Source organism: Oryctolagus cuniculus, chromosome 15, assembly GCF_051225735.1.
Source record: "Oryctolagus cuniculus isolate XC-2025 breed Fujian yellow rabbit chromosome 15, ASM5122573v1, whole genome shotgun sequence".
Taxonomy (NCBI): Eukaryota; Metazoa; Chordata; class Mammalia; order Lagomorpha; family Leporidae; genus Oryctolagus; species Oryctolagus cuniculus.
The window spans coordinates 17933273-17946838 of NC_142881.1; the positions used below are offsets into that span (position 1 = coordinate 17933273).

Genomic DNA, 13566 nt, shown 5'->3' on the forward strand with positions numbered 1-13566 from the left:
TCTACTGGTGATGAATTCTTTCAGCACTTACGTGTCAGAATGTCTTTATCTTATCTTATGCTGAAATACAGGGGGACTTTAAAAAATTCATGAAAAATTGAATTAAAAATTTATTTTGGTGCAAAAGGTTTTTTTTTTTTACAATTATACATATGAGGATTAAGAGAACGAATTCTGAAAGTATTTTCATTCACTACTTTAAGCTGCTTCCTCTCTGATGAGAAGTTGACTGTCATTTCTATTTCTGTCCCTCTGTACAGTCATGTCTGTTTTATCCCAATTGTTTTTAAGGTTCTACCTTCATTACTGATTTCGGGCAGTTTTATTGTGATATTCTTTGGCATAGTTTTTGTCACACTTCTGCTGAGTTTGTTGGAGCTCTTGGATTTGGGAGTTGATAGTTGTCATCAGATTTGGAAGTTTCCATCCAGCATTTGTACAATTAGTTTTCTGCCCTCCTTGAGCCTCTCCTGCCACTGTTTCTCCTTGTCATGTCAGGGACTGCAATGACCTGTTTACTGAGCTCCCCGGTCCTCTGCTCATTTGGATTTGCAGGATTTCTTTTTCCACTCAGTATTTCATGTTAGGTAATTTCTATCACAACGTGTTAAGGTTCTTGACTATTTTTTGTTAATGTTGAATCTGCTGTTCCTATAGAGGAGTGTGTGTGTGTGTGAGTGTGTGTGTGTGTGCAGGTACTCAAGTGAAAACTCAATGATCATATAATCCATTGTTTGGTCTGATATTTTTTCTGAAGATTTTCCACATCCCTATTTAACGTGCTCAATTTCTTCTCTAGACATATTGAATATAGTTATGATTACTTTCTTAATGTCATTTTCTACTATGACCTTTGTCATTTCTAGGATTTTGTCAATAGATTTTCTTAAAAAGATTTACTTAGTTGAAAGGCAGTTGGAGAGAGAGAGAGAGAGATCAATTGATCGTCCATCCATTGGTTCATTTCCCAGATGGCTGCAAGGGCTGGGGCTAGGCCAGGGAGAAGCCAGGAATTTTGTAAGGGTCCCGCGTGTGTGTGTCAAGGGCCCAGGTACCTGAGACATCTCCTGCTGCTTTCCCAGGCACTTTACTGGGGAGGTGGATCAAAAGTGGAGCAGCCAGGTCTTGAACTGACACTCACAGGGGATGCTGTCATTGCCAGTGGCAGCCTAACCTTGTGTGCCACAATGTTGGCCCCTTTCAATTGATTTTTGTTTTCCCCTCTCTATGAGTCATTTTCTCCTGCTTCTTTTCTCATGCCTGGTAATTTTGATTAGATCTTAGACATTGTGCATTTACCTCATTAAGTGCTGGACATTTTTGATGTAAGTATTTCTATGCTTTGTTTGGGCTATTTTGTTCTTGGAAACACTTTTATTCTTGTGGGGTTGGCTCATAAGATCTGTTAGCAAATGCAGTAGCATTTTCTCTAAGACTAATTTTGCCCCACCACTGAGGCAAGACTGTTCTCGTCATGAAGTAGGAAGTTTCCTGTCTGGGTGCCTGGATCAGGCACTACTCCTTGGTCATCTATGTCATTGAGTGCCTTCCACTCTGCCTTGTTGAAATAGGAATAATTTCCTGGCCTGTGCGAGCTCAAGCCCTTGTTCGAACTTCTCTTTACATGTGTTTTTTTTTCTCTGGCTTTGCTTAGCTTTCTCACATGAATGTGCTAACGATTCCAGTTTAAGATGGGACCCAGAAGGGCCAGGTTAAGCCACTGCTTGCGACGCCAACGCCGGCATCCCCTATTAGCATGCTGGTTCTAGTCTCCGTTGCTCTGCTTGTCCCTGCCACCCACAAGGGAGTCCTGGATGGACTTCCTGGCTTTTTCTGCTATGCCACAGTGCCGGCCCCCATGTCCAATACGTGAAAGCCATTTTTATATTTGCCTGTTTATTTGCATTTTGCTTTTAGTTGTTTTTGGGCAGGAGAGTGAATTCAGTTCTGTCTCTCCCATCTTGGCGGGCTAGATTGGATTACTATAAATTAGTAATTCTCATGCTGAGGGTGTCATCTGTTTCCAAAACAATGGAGGAACCTGAAACATCTGCCATTGTAATCCACCTCCTCCAAAAGTGCAGTAACCCTTACACAATGACTGTTACAGAAGACCTGCCTACCAATGAACTCAGCGTAAGACACTCTGATTGCCCACTCGGGCTCACATCATAAGCTTCCTGTGACACTGTCCCTAACTCCATTTCTTCCAGTGACTTCAGCAGTGACTTTAGATCCTGAGGTTTCTCTGTTTTCTCCTCTCTGTCTTTATCTTTGGCAGGGGCCTCTAAACGTTTTCAGGGTGTTTGGGATCAGAGCTCACTTGGTTCTAGTCAGCATATAGTCCCGGAGTCCATCCGTCTGTGTGTGTGCCTGTTGGGAAAGTATGTGTGAGGTTGAATCAACACAGGACCTTTGAACTCAAAGGAGAGCATTTTCTTAAACATTTATGAATACTCACTCCTATTATTTTTGGTTGTTTCAAAAGAAAAGTATGTTTACATTTTGGGATGGGTTTAGAAAGAGACATTGCAAATTCAGGAGAAAGGATTCTTGCTTTTCTTGTTTCTTCCCTTCAGCAAATATTATTGTTTACTATAACAAGGCATTGTGGTGTTTAGCAGATGAAGCAAGCCCCTGATGGGATGAGTTTGCAATCATGTGGAAGACGGACACGAGCTGATTAAACACTCTGAGTGTGGCACCTTGATAGATCGGTCACGATTTCACAGGAGAGTGTGATTATCCAGGGCTGGAGCCATTTTGGGAAAGGTTGTAGAACTAGTTTAGGAAGGAGCTATAGAATTATAGAATTTCACAGAGGATGGCGTGAACAGAATTAGGGATGTGAGTGCCCGTGAGCTGTCCAGACCAAGGGGGAGAGAGAGAGAGAGAGACAGACAGACACTCCTGAACAAGACTGGGTGGGGATCTCCTGTGCCAGACTTGGGAGTTCAGATTTTGAGGAGCTGTGTGGACATGCATGAATGTCTCAGGGGATTAGGGTTACTGTGTGTAGAAGGGACAAGGACTGGAACCAGGGACTTAAGGGCAGGGATCATGTCTTAATGATCCTTTTCCTTCTAATTCACTAATGCTTTTGATGACCATCTTTGGCAGGGGCCTCTAAACGTTTTCAGGGTGTTTGGGATCAGAGCTCACTTGGTTCTAGTCAGCATATAGTCCCCGAGTCCATCCGTCCGTGTGCGTGCCTGTTGGGAAAGTATGTGTGAGGTTGAATCAACACAGGACCTTTGAACTCAAAGGAGAGCATTTTCTTAGACATTTATGAATACCCACTCCTATTATTTTTGGTTGTTTCAAAAGAAAAGTATGTTTACATTTTGGGATGGGTTTAGAAGAGACATTGCAAATTCATGCTATTGACAAGCATCGTGAAAGAACCTCCTCGCACCGTATTATTTGGTGTGAAGGGCTAATCTGGACTCAGCCTCCTTCAGGCTTTTTACAGAATTTTATTTTTTCTCATAAATCGTAGTTGCACTTTATAGGGTGCATTTTCCTCCTTAAACAAAAAACGCACTCAGCCAGTCTTTGAAAAATCACACAGCAGGACCATCCGCAAGCCCCGCCTCTCCCGTCCTGAGTGCCTTCTACGCGGTCTTACAAAGCCCGTAAAACAGCACACGTCTACACATCTACCGACAGCCCACGCACGCGCACCACGGCCCGGCCGGACCCACATCCCCACGGTGCGGACTTACACACACACACACACACACACAGACGCCCACTCGCACGGCCCAGGCAGCGCAGCCCTCCGTGTGGACAGCACGCACAAACCAACCTCAGCACCCTCCTCCACGCGCGTGCACGCCCACCGCTGTCGGGCCCACGCACGACACGCAGGCCACCCGGCCGGCGTCCCGCGCAGGGCCCCGCCCCCGCCTCATCACTCCAGCGCGCCCATGGCGTCATCAGGGCGCGACACTGCAGCAGGCGCTGGCTGAGACGTGAAGTGCTGGCAGCGGCTGCCCCCGAAGCCGGAGCTGCCGGGCGGAGACGCGAGGGCTGTTGCAGGCTGCGGGAGGCGGCACAGGCGAGCGCCGGGGCAGGTGCGTCGTCGCCCCTCGTCCCCGGACCTGGCGCGACTCCTGCAAGTTGCCGGGCTGTCCGTGTCCCCCTGGCCCCCTCCCCCGAGCCCGGGGGTTCCCCCTGAGAAATGGGCCGGGCTCGTGCTGGCGTGGGAGCCAGCCTTGTTCTCTCTCCGGGGAGACCAGGCGGCGGGATGGGTTCCCCTGCGGAGGAGGGGGTGTCCTGTGGACGCAGTGCCCCCAGCGCCCGAAGGGGCGAGGGCGCTGCCGGCCGGTTCGTGCCGCGGGGGCTCTCAGAGCAGCTGGTGCTGGGGATAATCCGGTGACAGCGGCCGCCGTGGGTTGCACTGGGCGCTCACTGCGTGTTCCGCGCTGCGCTGGACGCCTTGTACCCCTCGGTCAGTCCCCGCGCCCATCCAGGAGGTGAGATCAGTCGTGTGCCCATTTTCCAGACGGGGAAGCCGAGGCACAGTTCACACGGTGGAGGATTTAGACTTCAGAGCGGCCCCTGCCTCTGCCCCTGTCGGAGCTCGCGGTCCGCTCCTCTCGGCCCACGTGGAGCCTGCGGGATGGGGTTCCCCCCACCCCTTGACCTTGGGTAAACCCTGCGCGGAGGGAGGAGGAGCACAGCGCGGACTTCCTATTGGCGCGAGTCTCCCTTTGGTCTCCTCTTTCCCAGGCGGCAGCGGCTCCCCGTGTTGAATGGCCGTCCTCCACCCGGAGCGGAGAGCCGGGTGCTGAATCTTTGCTTTAGAATTCGGAGGAACGCCCTTCCCGCCAGGTGCATCGCCTCGCTCTTCGCTGCCCTCGGTTACTGTCCCATTGCTACGGGTGCTGCGTGGTGGAGGACCCGTGTCAGCGGGCAGAGGCTGGCGCCTGCGGGGGTTGTGCAGACATCAGGATAGCCCCACAGGAGCGCCCTGCCCCCGGCCGCTCCGATTTGAAAGCAGTCCTTGAAAGCCAAGTGAGAAAGGGCCAAAAGCTAAAATAATTTGAGGATGGCGATTCTGTTAAGAAGCGTTTGTATTTTAGGGTAATTTCCGTGTATTCTGGGAGTGCACTCTTCCCTCAGAGTAGGAAAGGCTCCTGGAAAAAGGTGCAAGTGGATAAAACTCATGTTGCGTAATAATGTGTTTTTCTTTTCCGTCTTTGTAGTTGAGAGTGCAAACATTGTTTCTTTTAAGGTATCATGAGAAAATCAAGCTTAAATCAGTTTCAGTGGGAAACTTTAGAAGTACTCTATTCGCTTTTCGGTATTTTGCCTTGCATAAATATGTATGAGGGAAAATTCCCAGTATCTTAAAAAAATTGTCATTTGTGGGCATACAAATGTTTAATTAAATAGACACATGTCTTCATCCTCCTTCAAACTATTCAGTTATTAACAAAAATGAAATAAGCCTTTTTTGCCTATCTGAAACAAACTCTCACGTTTGCAAATAACTTTTCATAGGAATTTTTTTTTTTCAGGAGATCTAAGGATACAAGTATATCCTTATATATTCAGGGAGATTTCTGATACAAATGCTCATTTTTATTTTTTGAATAAGGGCAGTTTGAGTTTATCTAAACACATAAAGCCTGTTTTTACATTATGACTTAATATGGTAAAGTATACAGTTAGTTCAATTGCTATCCTATTATAGAGCAAAATAATAGAGAAGTCAGGATTTTGAGTTCTGATATTTACTGTCTGGGTTCTTCATCGGCCTGATACATGTATATATTTTTTATAGCACATGATTTGGGAGTTACACTTTGTGACATGGATGAATCTGCACTGACCCTTGGCACAATAGATGTTTCTTATCTTCCGAATTCCTCGGACTACAGCCTTGGTCGATGCAAGCACGCCAGTGAGGAGTGGGTAAGTGTCAGATAAGAATTAAAAGAATTCAGCCGAGACTGTCCGTTTCAGTGTTGCTGGCGGGGGTGGAGAGGTTGGCAGCAGTGGGCGTAATGTAGGTTGACAGCTGTGGAAGAAGTCTCCCAAGTGTTGCGTGTGTTTATGAAGTCTCACAATATTTAAAATTTTTTGGTATTAGCATTAATTGGGAAAAAAGCAATCTGGTGGAAAATGTAAGTGCAGTGATTATGTCAAAAAGCAGAACTCTTGCATGGGAAACAAGAAACCCTCGTTGTTGTTTTGGGCGGAATTTCCTTTTTTCCTTTCTCTCATCATGTACTTCCCATAGTTGTATTTAATAAGCACAGATTTTCTAATGGACGTGAGCTTCAAACAGAAAACTCTAGTGTGGATCCATTACAAAGGACATGGCTTTGCTTGTCTTGTTTTCCTTATTTCAGCAGAACATGACATGTTTTAAATCTTATCTCAAACACTCTCTGCTTTATGTAAATATTTTTTCTTTGCTTACTTTGAGATTGTTATTTCTGTGAGATTTGAACAACTACTTCGATCAAAATCAGAAGAAAAATTGTTAGAGCAGAAGATCCGGGTTTGACCCTAATTGAACACTACAACTATAATATAATTTAAAGTCCAGCTTTTAAAATTTCTTGAAAAGATACAGGAATGTTACATGAGTGTACTTTGTTTTCATACAAAGTTAAATATTTTTAGCTGTAGCGTGACAACTTCTTACCACCTAAGGTCTTTGTAGTTCTGTTGTGGGAGTGGCTTGAAAGGAGAAAAGGTTAACCGTCAGCCTTGGGGTCCAGGATTCGGAAATTCTTCCTCTGTAGAAGCCCATTTGACTTCCACAACTCACTAGGCTTTGAACTCCGCCTTGCTTGTGCTGCGGTTGTTATTAGTGATTGCTGTTCTCAGGCATTGACTTCTTGTTTATGTCCCAAGCTTGTGTCTGAGTGTTGATCGTGGAGGTGGCTGGCCAGGGAAAACCCACCCTGTGAAACAGACGTGGTTGTACCACCGAAGACAAACACGTCCGCAGAATTCTCCACTATAGAAATGTCTTCCTTGTAGAGATCAAATGGACAAGTATCATTTTCTTGCCACTTAGGCAGTTTTTCTTGCTTAATATTTATTAGGGTGAATATGGTTTCAGACCTACCGTCTTCAGATCTGCAACCTTAAAATGGAAAGAAAGCCTGATGAGCCGCAAGAGGCCGTTTGTCGGAAGATGTTGCTATTCCTGCACCCCCCAGAGCTGGGTAAGCATGGTGCTGCGTGGGGATCTTTAGTGCCCAGGGTGAAATATGTGACCCAGGGTTCTCACTTTGTGTGAGTTCATATTTTCTGAGACCCACATTTATAAATTTAGCCAGTATCCCCCGTAAAAGTGTTGATTTGATTTTTCTTTCTGTTGTTTTATTCAACAAATATTAGTCTCATAATCAATACTTGATAATATTCTGATTCTTTTGTAGTTTTAGTGTGATTTTTTTTAGAATAGATCTTATTTTCAGTTTCTCTTCTAGAGAGTTACTGGGAACCTTCATGTAACTTCTAGATGTTGAATTTTATTGTTTTATATCTGTAAACCCTCATATTTAAAAAAATATTTATTTTTGTCTACTTAAAAGGCAGAGCCTGAGAGGGAGGGAGAGAGAGCAGAAGAGAGGAAGGAAGGATAGAGAGAGAGAGAGAGAGAGAGAGAGAGATCGATCATTCATCTGCTGGTTCACTTCCCAAATGCCCAGAACAGTCAGGGCTGGACCAGCCTAAGGCAAAGAGCCTGGAAGCCATCTGGGTCTCCCGTGTGGGTGACAGGGACCCAGGCACTTGCGTCACCTTCTGCTGCCTTCCAAGATGCGTTATCAGCAATGCGCAGTTGGAAACAGAGGCCCTGGGACTGCAGCCGGCACTCCACTGTGGAATGCAGGCCTTCCAAGCAGCAGCTTGATCTGCTGCACCACAATGCCCACCCCAGATGCTGGACATCGGCACTTAACGTTCGAATCCTAGACTGATGGGAGGAAGACAGTGGGACGGAAGAAGAGTTAAAGCTGTGACTTCGCTCTTAGCTTGTGTCACATTTCTGTTCCCGGGTTGTCTGTTGCTGCGATATTGAAGAAAAGTCACTAAAACGTTAGGGGGAAAGTTGACGAAAGAACGTGGGTAGGTTTGTTTGTATTTTGATATAAAACGAAGCTATGCAGTGTCTTCCACTGTCCAGTGCAGTGGTTTAGAAGACTCGACTGGGTGAGAGGTGCTGCTTAGGGCAGCTGGCGTGGGCCACATTAGCACAGAAACATAGGTTCATGTGGCTGTGTCCTGAAATAGCTGATGCATTTTTTTTATATGGATTTATTTATTTGAGAGGTAGAGTTACAGAGAGAGGGAGAGACAGAGAGAGGTCTTCCATCTGCTGGTTCACTCCCCAAATGGCTGCAACAGCTAAACTGAGCTGATCTGAAGCCAAGAGCCAGGAGATTCTTCCGGGTCTCCCACATGGGTGCAGGGGCCCAAGGACTTGGGCCCTCTTCTGCTGCTGTCCTAGGCCATAACAGAGAGCTGGATTGGAAGAGGAGCAGTTGGGACATGAACTCGTGCCCAGATAGGATGCTGGCACCACAGGCAGCAGCTCTACCTGCTATGCCACAGTGCCAACCCAGCTGATTCATTTTTTAAAATATTTTTCTTGATGTTAAGCTCTGTGAGGGGTGAGCCAGTTGTTAGGATGTAGGAGATCTGCCATTTATAGAGGTTCCTTATAACCTGTGTGAATAGGTAACTGTGCTGTGTGAATTTTCTATTTGGGTTGTCTTGGCAGGAAGTAGAATTCTGAGTCTAAAATAAAGTGATTTACTAACCCGAGATAGATTTGTGTGGAGCCCGAGCTATTTCCACGAACTGTTCAGGTCTGCTTAAAGGTGCTTTGTCATAAATATTGCTTCTTTGAAACCACAGGTGCCTTACTGCAAGAATTTGGTGGAATTGAAAGATATGGAAAGTTCTGGACTGGGAGTAGGCCAGCTCAGAACAGGCCAAAAGAAATAAAGATGTAAACAGAAGGCTGTGTGGCTTTTCCTTTTTGATCTGGTCTCTTATCTCAAAACAATACTTTAGCTACAATATCAAGCCAAAACAGTATCTTAAATGTAATGTTACAGTGTATTCTTAAGTTGGAAGAGAGTATAAGAAATTATTGGTAGTGGTGATGGTTTGGAGTGGGGATAGATGATATCACATAATGATATTTTGCCTACATGCAGAACCTGATGGAACTGAACTTGGTCTTAAATTTCTCCCATGGCATGTTCTTTTAAAAAAAAATTGTTTGAAAATATGTTGGTAGTGATTTTTTTATTTGGCTGAAATATTATTTTTCTTTTCTGAAAAAAGATTTCACTTCTATATGTTTTACATCTTTTTTGAGGGTAGGCAATGCTTTTTGGTCCTTTATTTGTGGAACATTTCTCTTTCAGCCCAGACTGGTAAAGCTGTAGACTTGATCTTTTCAGCACGGCTCTCTGGATTATCTTTCGAGGCTACCTACAAAGAGGGTGGCTTGAGGCTGCACATTTTCTCATTAAGTGGGCAGTCATTATACAGGGAGAGAAAGACCATGCTCTTTGGAGCAGATTCTGAGACTGACTCCTAAACCCTCACCAGTCTCCATTTTCTCACAATTCTTATGTGTGAGGATTATTGAGAGATTTAGTGATCTAACAATAGCTGCATGGTGCTTACTTAGCACAGTATTGCTGTATTCTGGGAACTCTCTCAGTGTTTCATGCTACCTGTAGTTTTAATTTGGTGATAGCCTTGTGGGGCATGGAGAGCGAGACAGGGTTTCCTTTGGTTTTAAGGATTAATTTGGAGTTTGTGACCTGAAAGTTCTTTTCAGTAAGGCATAGCTGATCTTCATCACACAGAGTTTTGGGGCTATGTCTTTACATCGTGCTTGAATTTTCAGAGTCATCAAGAATTCTTAATCTGAGCTCTTGGCCACCATCCAGTTGTGTATTTATGTTTCCGTTTATTTTGTTTTGTATAGGAAAAGTTTTTCAACCCCAGTATCCCGTCTTTGGGTTTGCGGAATGTTATTTATATCAATGAAACTCACACAAGGTAAAAAGAAACTTCTTACACTTCTAATAAATGTCAAAAAAAAATTCATGATAGCCAATTGATACACTTAAAGGTGGATCTCTTTATGGTTTTTGAGAGTTAATAGAGCATGGGCGTCTGACATGAGAGTTTTAATCTAAAGATTAGAAGCAGTACAGATACGACAGAAACTTCTTACTGTCACCAGTGCTAGACTTAAGTCTGTGATAGTGCAGATGTTACGGATGGTACTTTATCCATATAATGGTTTTGCATATAAAGGGTGCCAAATGTAAGAAATATTTGATGACTAGTATAGGTTTGGATGTCTTGTAGTCTGATATGGCTATTTTATTATTCAAAAATGTCCAAGTGCCTAAAATCTGCCCCATCTATAGGGTTTTAGTAGATATTTTCTGCTATTAAGGAAACTTTCTTTGACTTATTATTTGTCTAATACTTTTCTTAGAATTCTTACAAGTTCCAGGCATATGGGGATGGGCTAGTAAGCATTGCAGTGAGAGTAAGGGGCCTTTGTTTGATAGGCATCCAGGCCAATGGCTAAGGAAGGAGGGTTGGCAGGTTGTGTTAGTGTCATTGATGCAAGAGAAGCAGTGGCCAGACAGGCTCCCAGTTCCAGAAGTAGATGCCTGCGGTAGGTAACCGGGGTGCAATTGTATGAAAAATTGACCCAAGAAGTTGCATACCTAAATTTGAAGGCTTTCTGATGTTAGTATTCATAATGGATAATGAGGTCACACACAAGCATAATTCTGCATGTACTAAAGTTTTCATTTTTTTTTTTTTAATAGAACTGCAGTCAAAGTCAAGGGATGTATTGTTTCCTACTGCCAGGCTATTCTTTTCCCTCTCTCTCTAAATTTAAAACAGGGAGGGGCTGTGTGGTTCATTGAGGTTTTTTTTTTTTTTTTTTTTTTTTTATTGTTATTGTCTTTTTTACTCATGGTTGACATGATTAAAATCCTAAGAAAAGAGAAAGCCTTTTATTCTTTACATAACTAGACATTTTATGAGTAAAGCCAAAAGTTGCTCTTGTTGCCCTAGGAAGCAATTAGGAAAGATAACATTTGCTATATTGACATGTACAATGCTTCTAGTCAGCCGCAAAGGGGTTTCATAGGGAGCGTAGACTTTGTATATTACAGTAGTAGCTCTGAAAACATTCACTGAAGAGTTTAGGGGGAACCTGTAACATAATGGGACACATTTTCAAGCGATTGAGGCAAAGGGGGCAGGAAGGAGAGATGGAGGAGCAAGTGGTTCGTGCACAGTGCTTTCTCGAGTTACGTTCCTCAGGGCAGGGCCTTCTGGATCCTTTCAGAGTGAGTGAACTTATGCTTAAACTCTTCCCCTGTCTCTGTCATTAAAAGGAAATAGTAGCAAAGCATTATATAATCATTAGAAATGATGTCAAGTGGTTACCTAAGGAAGGTTTGGCATTCTGGTTACAACATCAGTCTCCCCATCCCCCCATGTAAACACCACACGTCACTGTCACTGCTGGGACCACGCCCTATCTCTTAGGTAAGGTGACTGTGGGTTTGCATTAAAATAAAATATAAAATAAAACATTTTAAAGAAACAGCCTAAGCAAAGGGGCTTCATGAATCCAGAATCCAGATATTCAGTTCATTGGCCTGTTCTACTTGACTCTCTCAACTGAGCATCCTTATGGATTCAACTGGAAAGCCAGTGATTGCCTTGAAAGAGGTACTGTGATAATAAAGGAGTAGCTAAGAGCTGGCTTAATATTAGCTAAGAATATTTTCAAATTTATCTTTTTATGGCCCATAGCTATGATTGTAAGCTGCATAGCTTATCTGTATACAGTTAGTGCTCCTTGTTCCTTGGTTCCACATCTATGGATTTGACCAACAGTAGATCAAATATTTTTGGGAAAAAGAATTGTACCTGAACTGAAAATGTATAATTTTGATTTTTATTATTTCCTAAAAAGCATATTACAACAACGATTAAGTCAGTTTACCTTGTAAGAGGTCTTACATGTAATCCAGAGACAATTAAAGTGTGTAGGAGGCTGTGCAGTAGATTACATGCTGCTACTGTACCAGTTTACATAAGAGGCGTGAGCACCCCCACATTTTGTTGCCTGTGGGAGTTCTGGAATCAGTCCCTTCAGATGCTAAGGGATGACTCCGTGTGCATGCATGCTCACACACACATATATGATACATGTATGTTATGTATATCCTACATATAATACAACATTTAACATAGTTGCCTTCTTAATGGCATTAACAAAGTAAGACATTTTTGTTCTTTTGTTACTGTAGAAGGGTTATTATTTAGCAAAGTTTCCAAGTTTCCGTTGTAGCTGAGAACAGGAGAAAAACTGACTAAAGTGGGCTGCCCAGCATCCTGTACTCCTAAAGAGAATTGGCTGCTGTAGGAGATCCTCTGGGTCTTGGGAGCAGACGCCATCAGGCTTTGTTTTCACAGGAGGAAGCCACTGCATAGATGAAGCCACTGGTTTCAGACCTTTCTCTTCCCTGCTAACTCACCTTCACGTTGCAGGCACCGAGGATGGCTGGCAAGACGGCTTTCCTATGTTCTTTTTGTTCAAGAGCGAGATGTCCACAACGGCATGTTTGCCACCAACGTGAGCGAGAATGTGCTGAACAGTACTAGGTAAGGCGGGAGCACGGTTGCCAAGGTGGGGAGAGGCAGGAGGGGGTGGCAGGAGTGGGGGTGGGCCAGTAATCCCCTCTGTTAATCCGCGGTGTCTCGGGAACGCTATTTCAAGAAGGGTTTGTATTCCCAAACATTAAATGTTAAGCTCTGAAGGAAACTGCAGAAGGGCAGAACAGATGGTTTTGGTGAACAGTGCCATGTGGGAGTCACAGACTTGTTTTATGGATTAGCAATTGGATGGGTTTCTAATCCCACATGAAAGGAAGGTTTAGAGATGCACATATTTCCAGTTTTCTGTGATACCAATGTTGGAGACACTGCACTTCCTATTTTATAGCCACAAGGGATGTGGCTTTGCTGTCTGTCAGATAGTTACTGAGTGCCCCCGTACATACTCTGGTGCTAGCAAGTCATCATAACAATCTTGGTAAGATTCTGACCTTGCTCTCAGAGGCGCTTGCTTGCTGGGGACAGCAACTGACTTTAGCCCAGATGGGATGCTGCAATAGATACTCCTGAGCAGGAGTTGTTCTGTTCTGTCTCATTGCTGGGGCCCGCTTCAGAGATTTGCTTCATTGGGGAGAGGGAGATGAGGACGAATTGAAAGGCTGCTTTGAATACACAAGGGTTTTTTGTAGGTGGGTAGTTGTTAAGGCTTGAACAGTGCTGGGAGGGGGTGCATAGTAGGTACTCAAGAAATGTTTATTGAAAGAACAAGTGAATAGTTGATAATGGAAATGTAACAATTAAAGCGTCAATTCCTTGTGAAAAGATTCCTGGCCAGAATGTGGGAAACATCACTCAGGGAGTACACTTGGGTGTACCCCTGTCCTATGGAATGAGTCTTTTCATATTAGTGAA

At 44.1% G+C, this 13566-nt stretch overlaps 1 protein-coding gene and 1 long non-coding RNA gene across 12 annotated transcripts in view; one reads left to right on the top strand and one right to left on the bottom strand.

The window, feature by feature from the left end:
- GPAM (glycerol-3-phosphate acyltransferase, mitochondrial) overlaps window positions 1–13566 on the top strand; it is a 138088-nt gene that overhangs the window by 99041 nt on the left and 25481 nt on the right. For 2 of the 11 annotated variants that reach the window (XM_089313988.1, XM_008270504.5), the window contains 4 exons: window positions 5792–5922; window positions 7068–7190; window positions 9980–10053; window positions 12589–12702. In XM_089313988.1, the coding sequence (XP_089170114.1) occupies window positions 5821–5922; window positions 7068–7190; window positions 9980–10053; window positions 12589–12702 (413 nt within the window). In that variant the 5' untranslated portion in view covers window positions 5792–5820. Of the gene's footprint in view, window positions 1–3390; window positions 4077–4734; window positions 5020–5791; window positions 5923–7067; window positions 7191–9979; window positions 10054–12588; window positions 12703–13566 lie in introns of those variants that run through there. The other 9 variants (XR_016221536.1, XM_089313989.1, XM_008270506.4 and 6 more) reach the window with 9 other exon arrangements.
- On the bottom strand, window positions 1880–3940 carry LOC138845303 (uncharacterized). Its single transcript, XR_011382263.2, has 3 exons — window positions 3809–3940; window positions 3163–3212; window positions 1880–2373 (listed from the first exon to the last, which is right to left on the bottom strand). It is a non-coding gene; the product is annotated as an uncharacterized LOC138845303 (long non-coding RNA).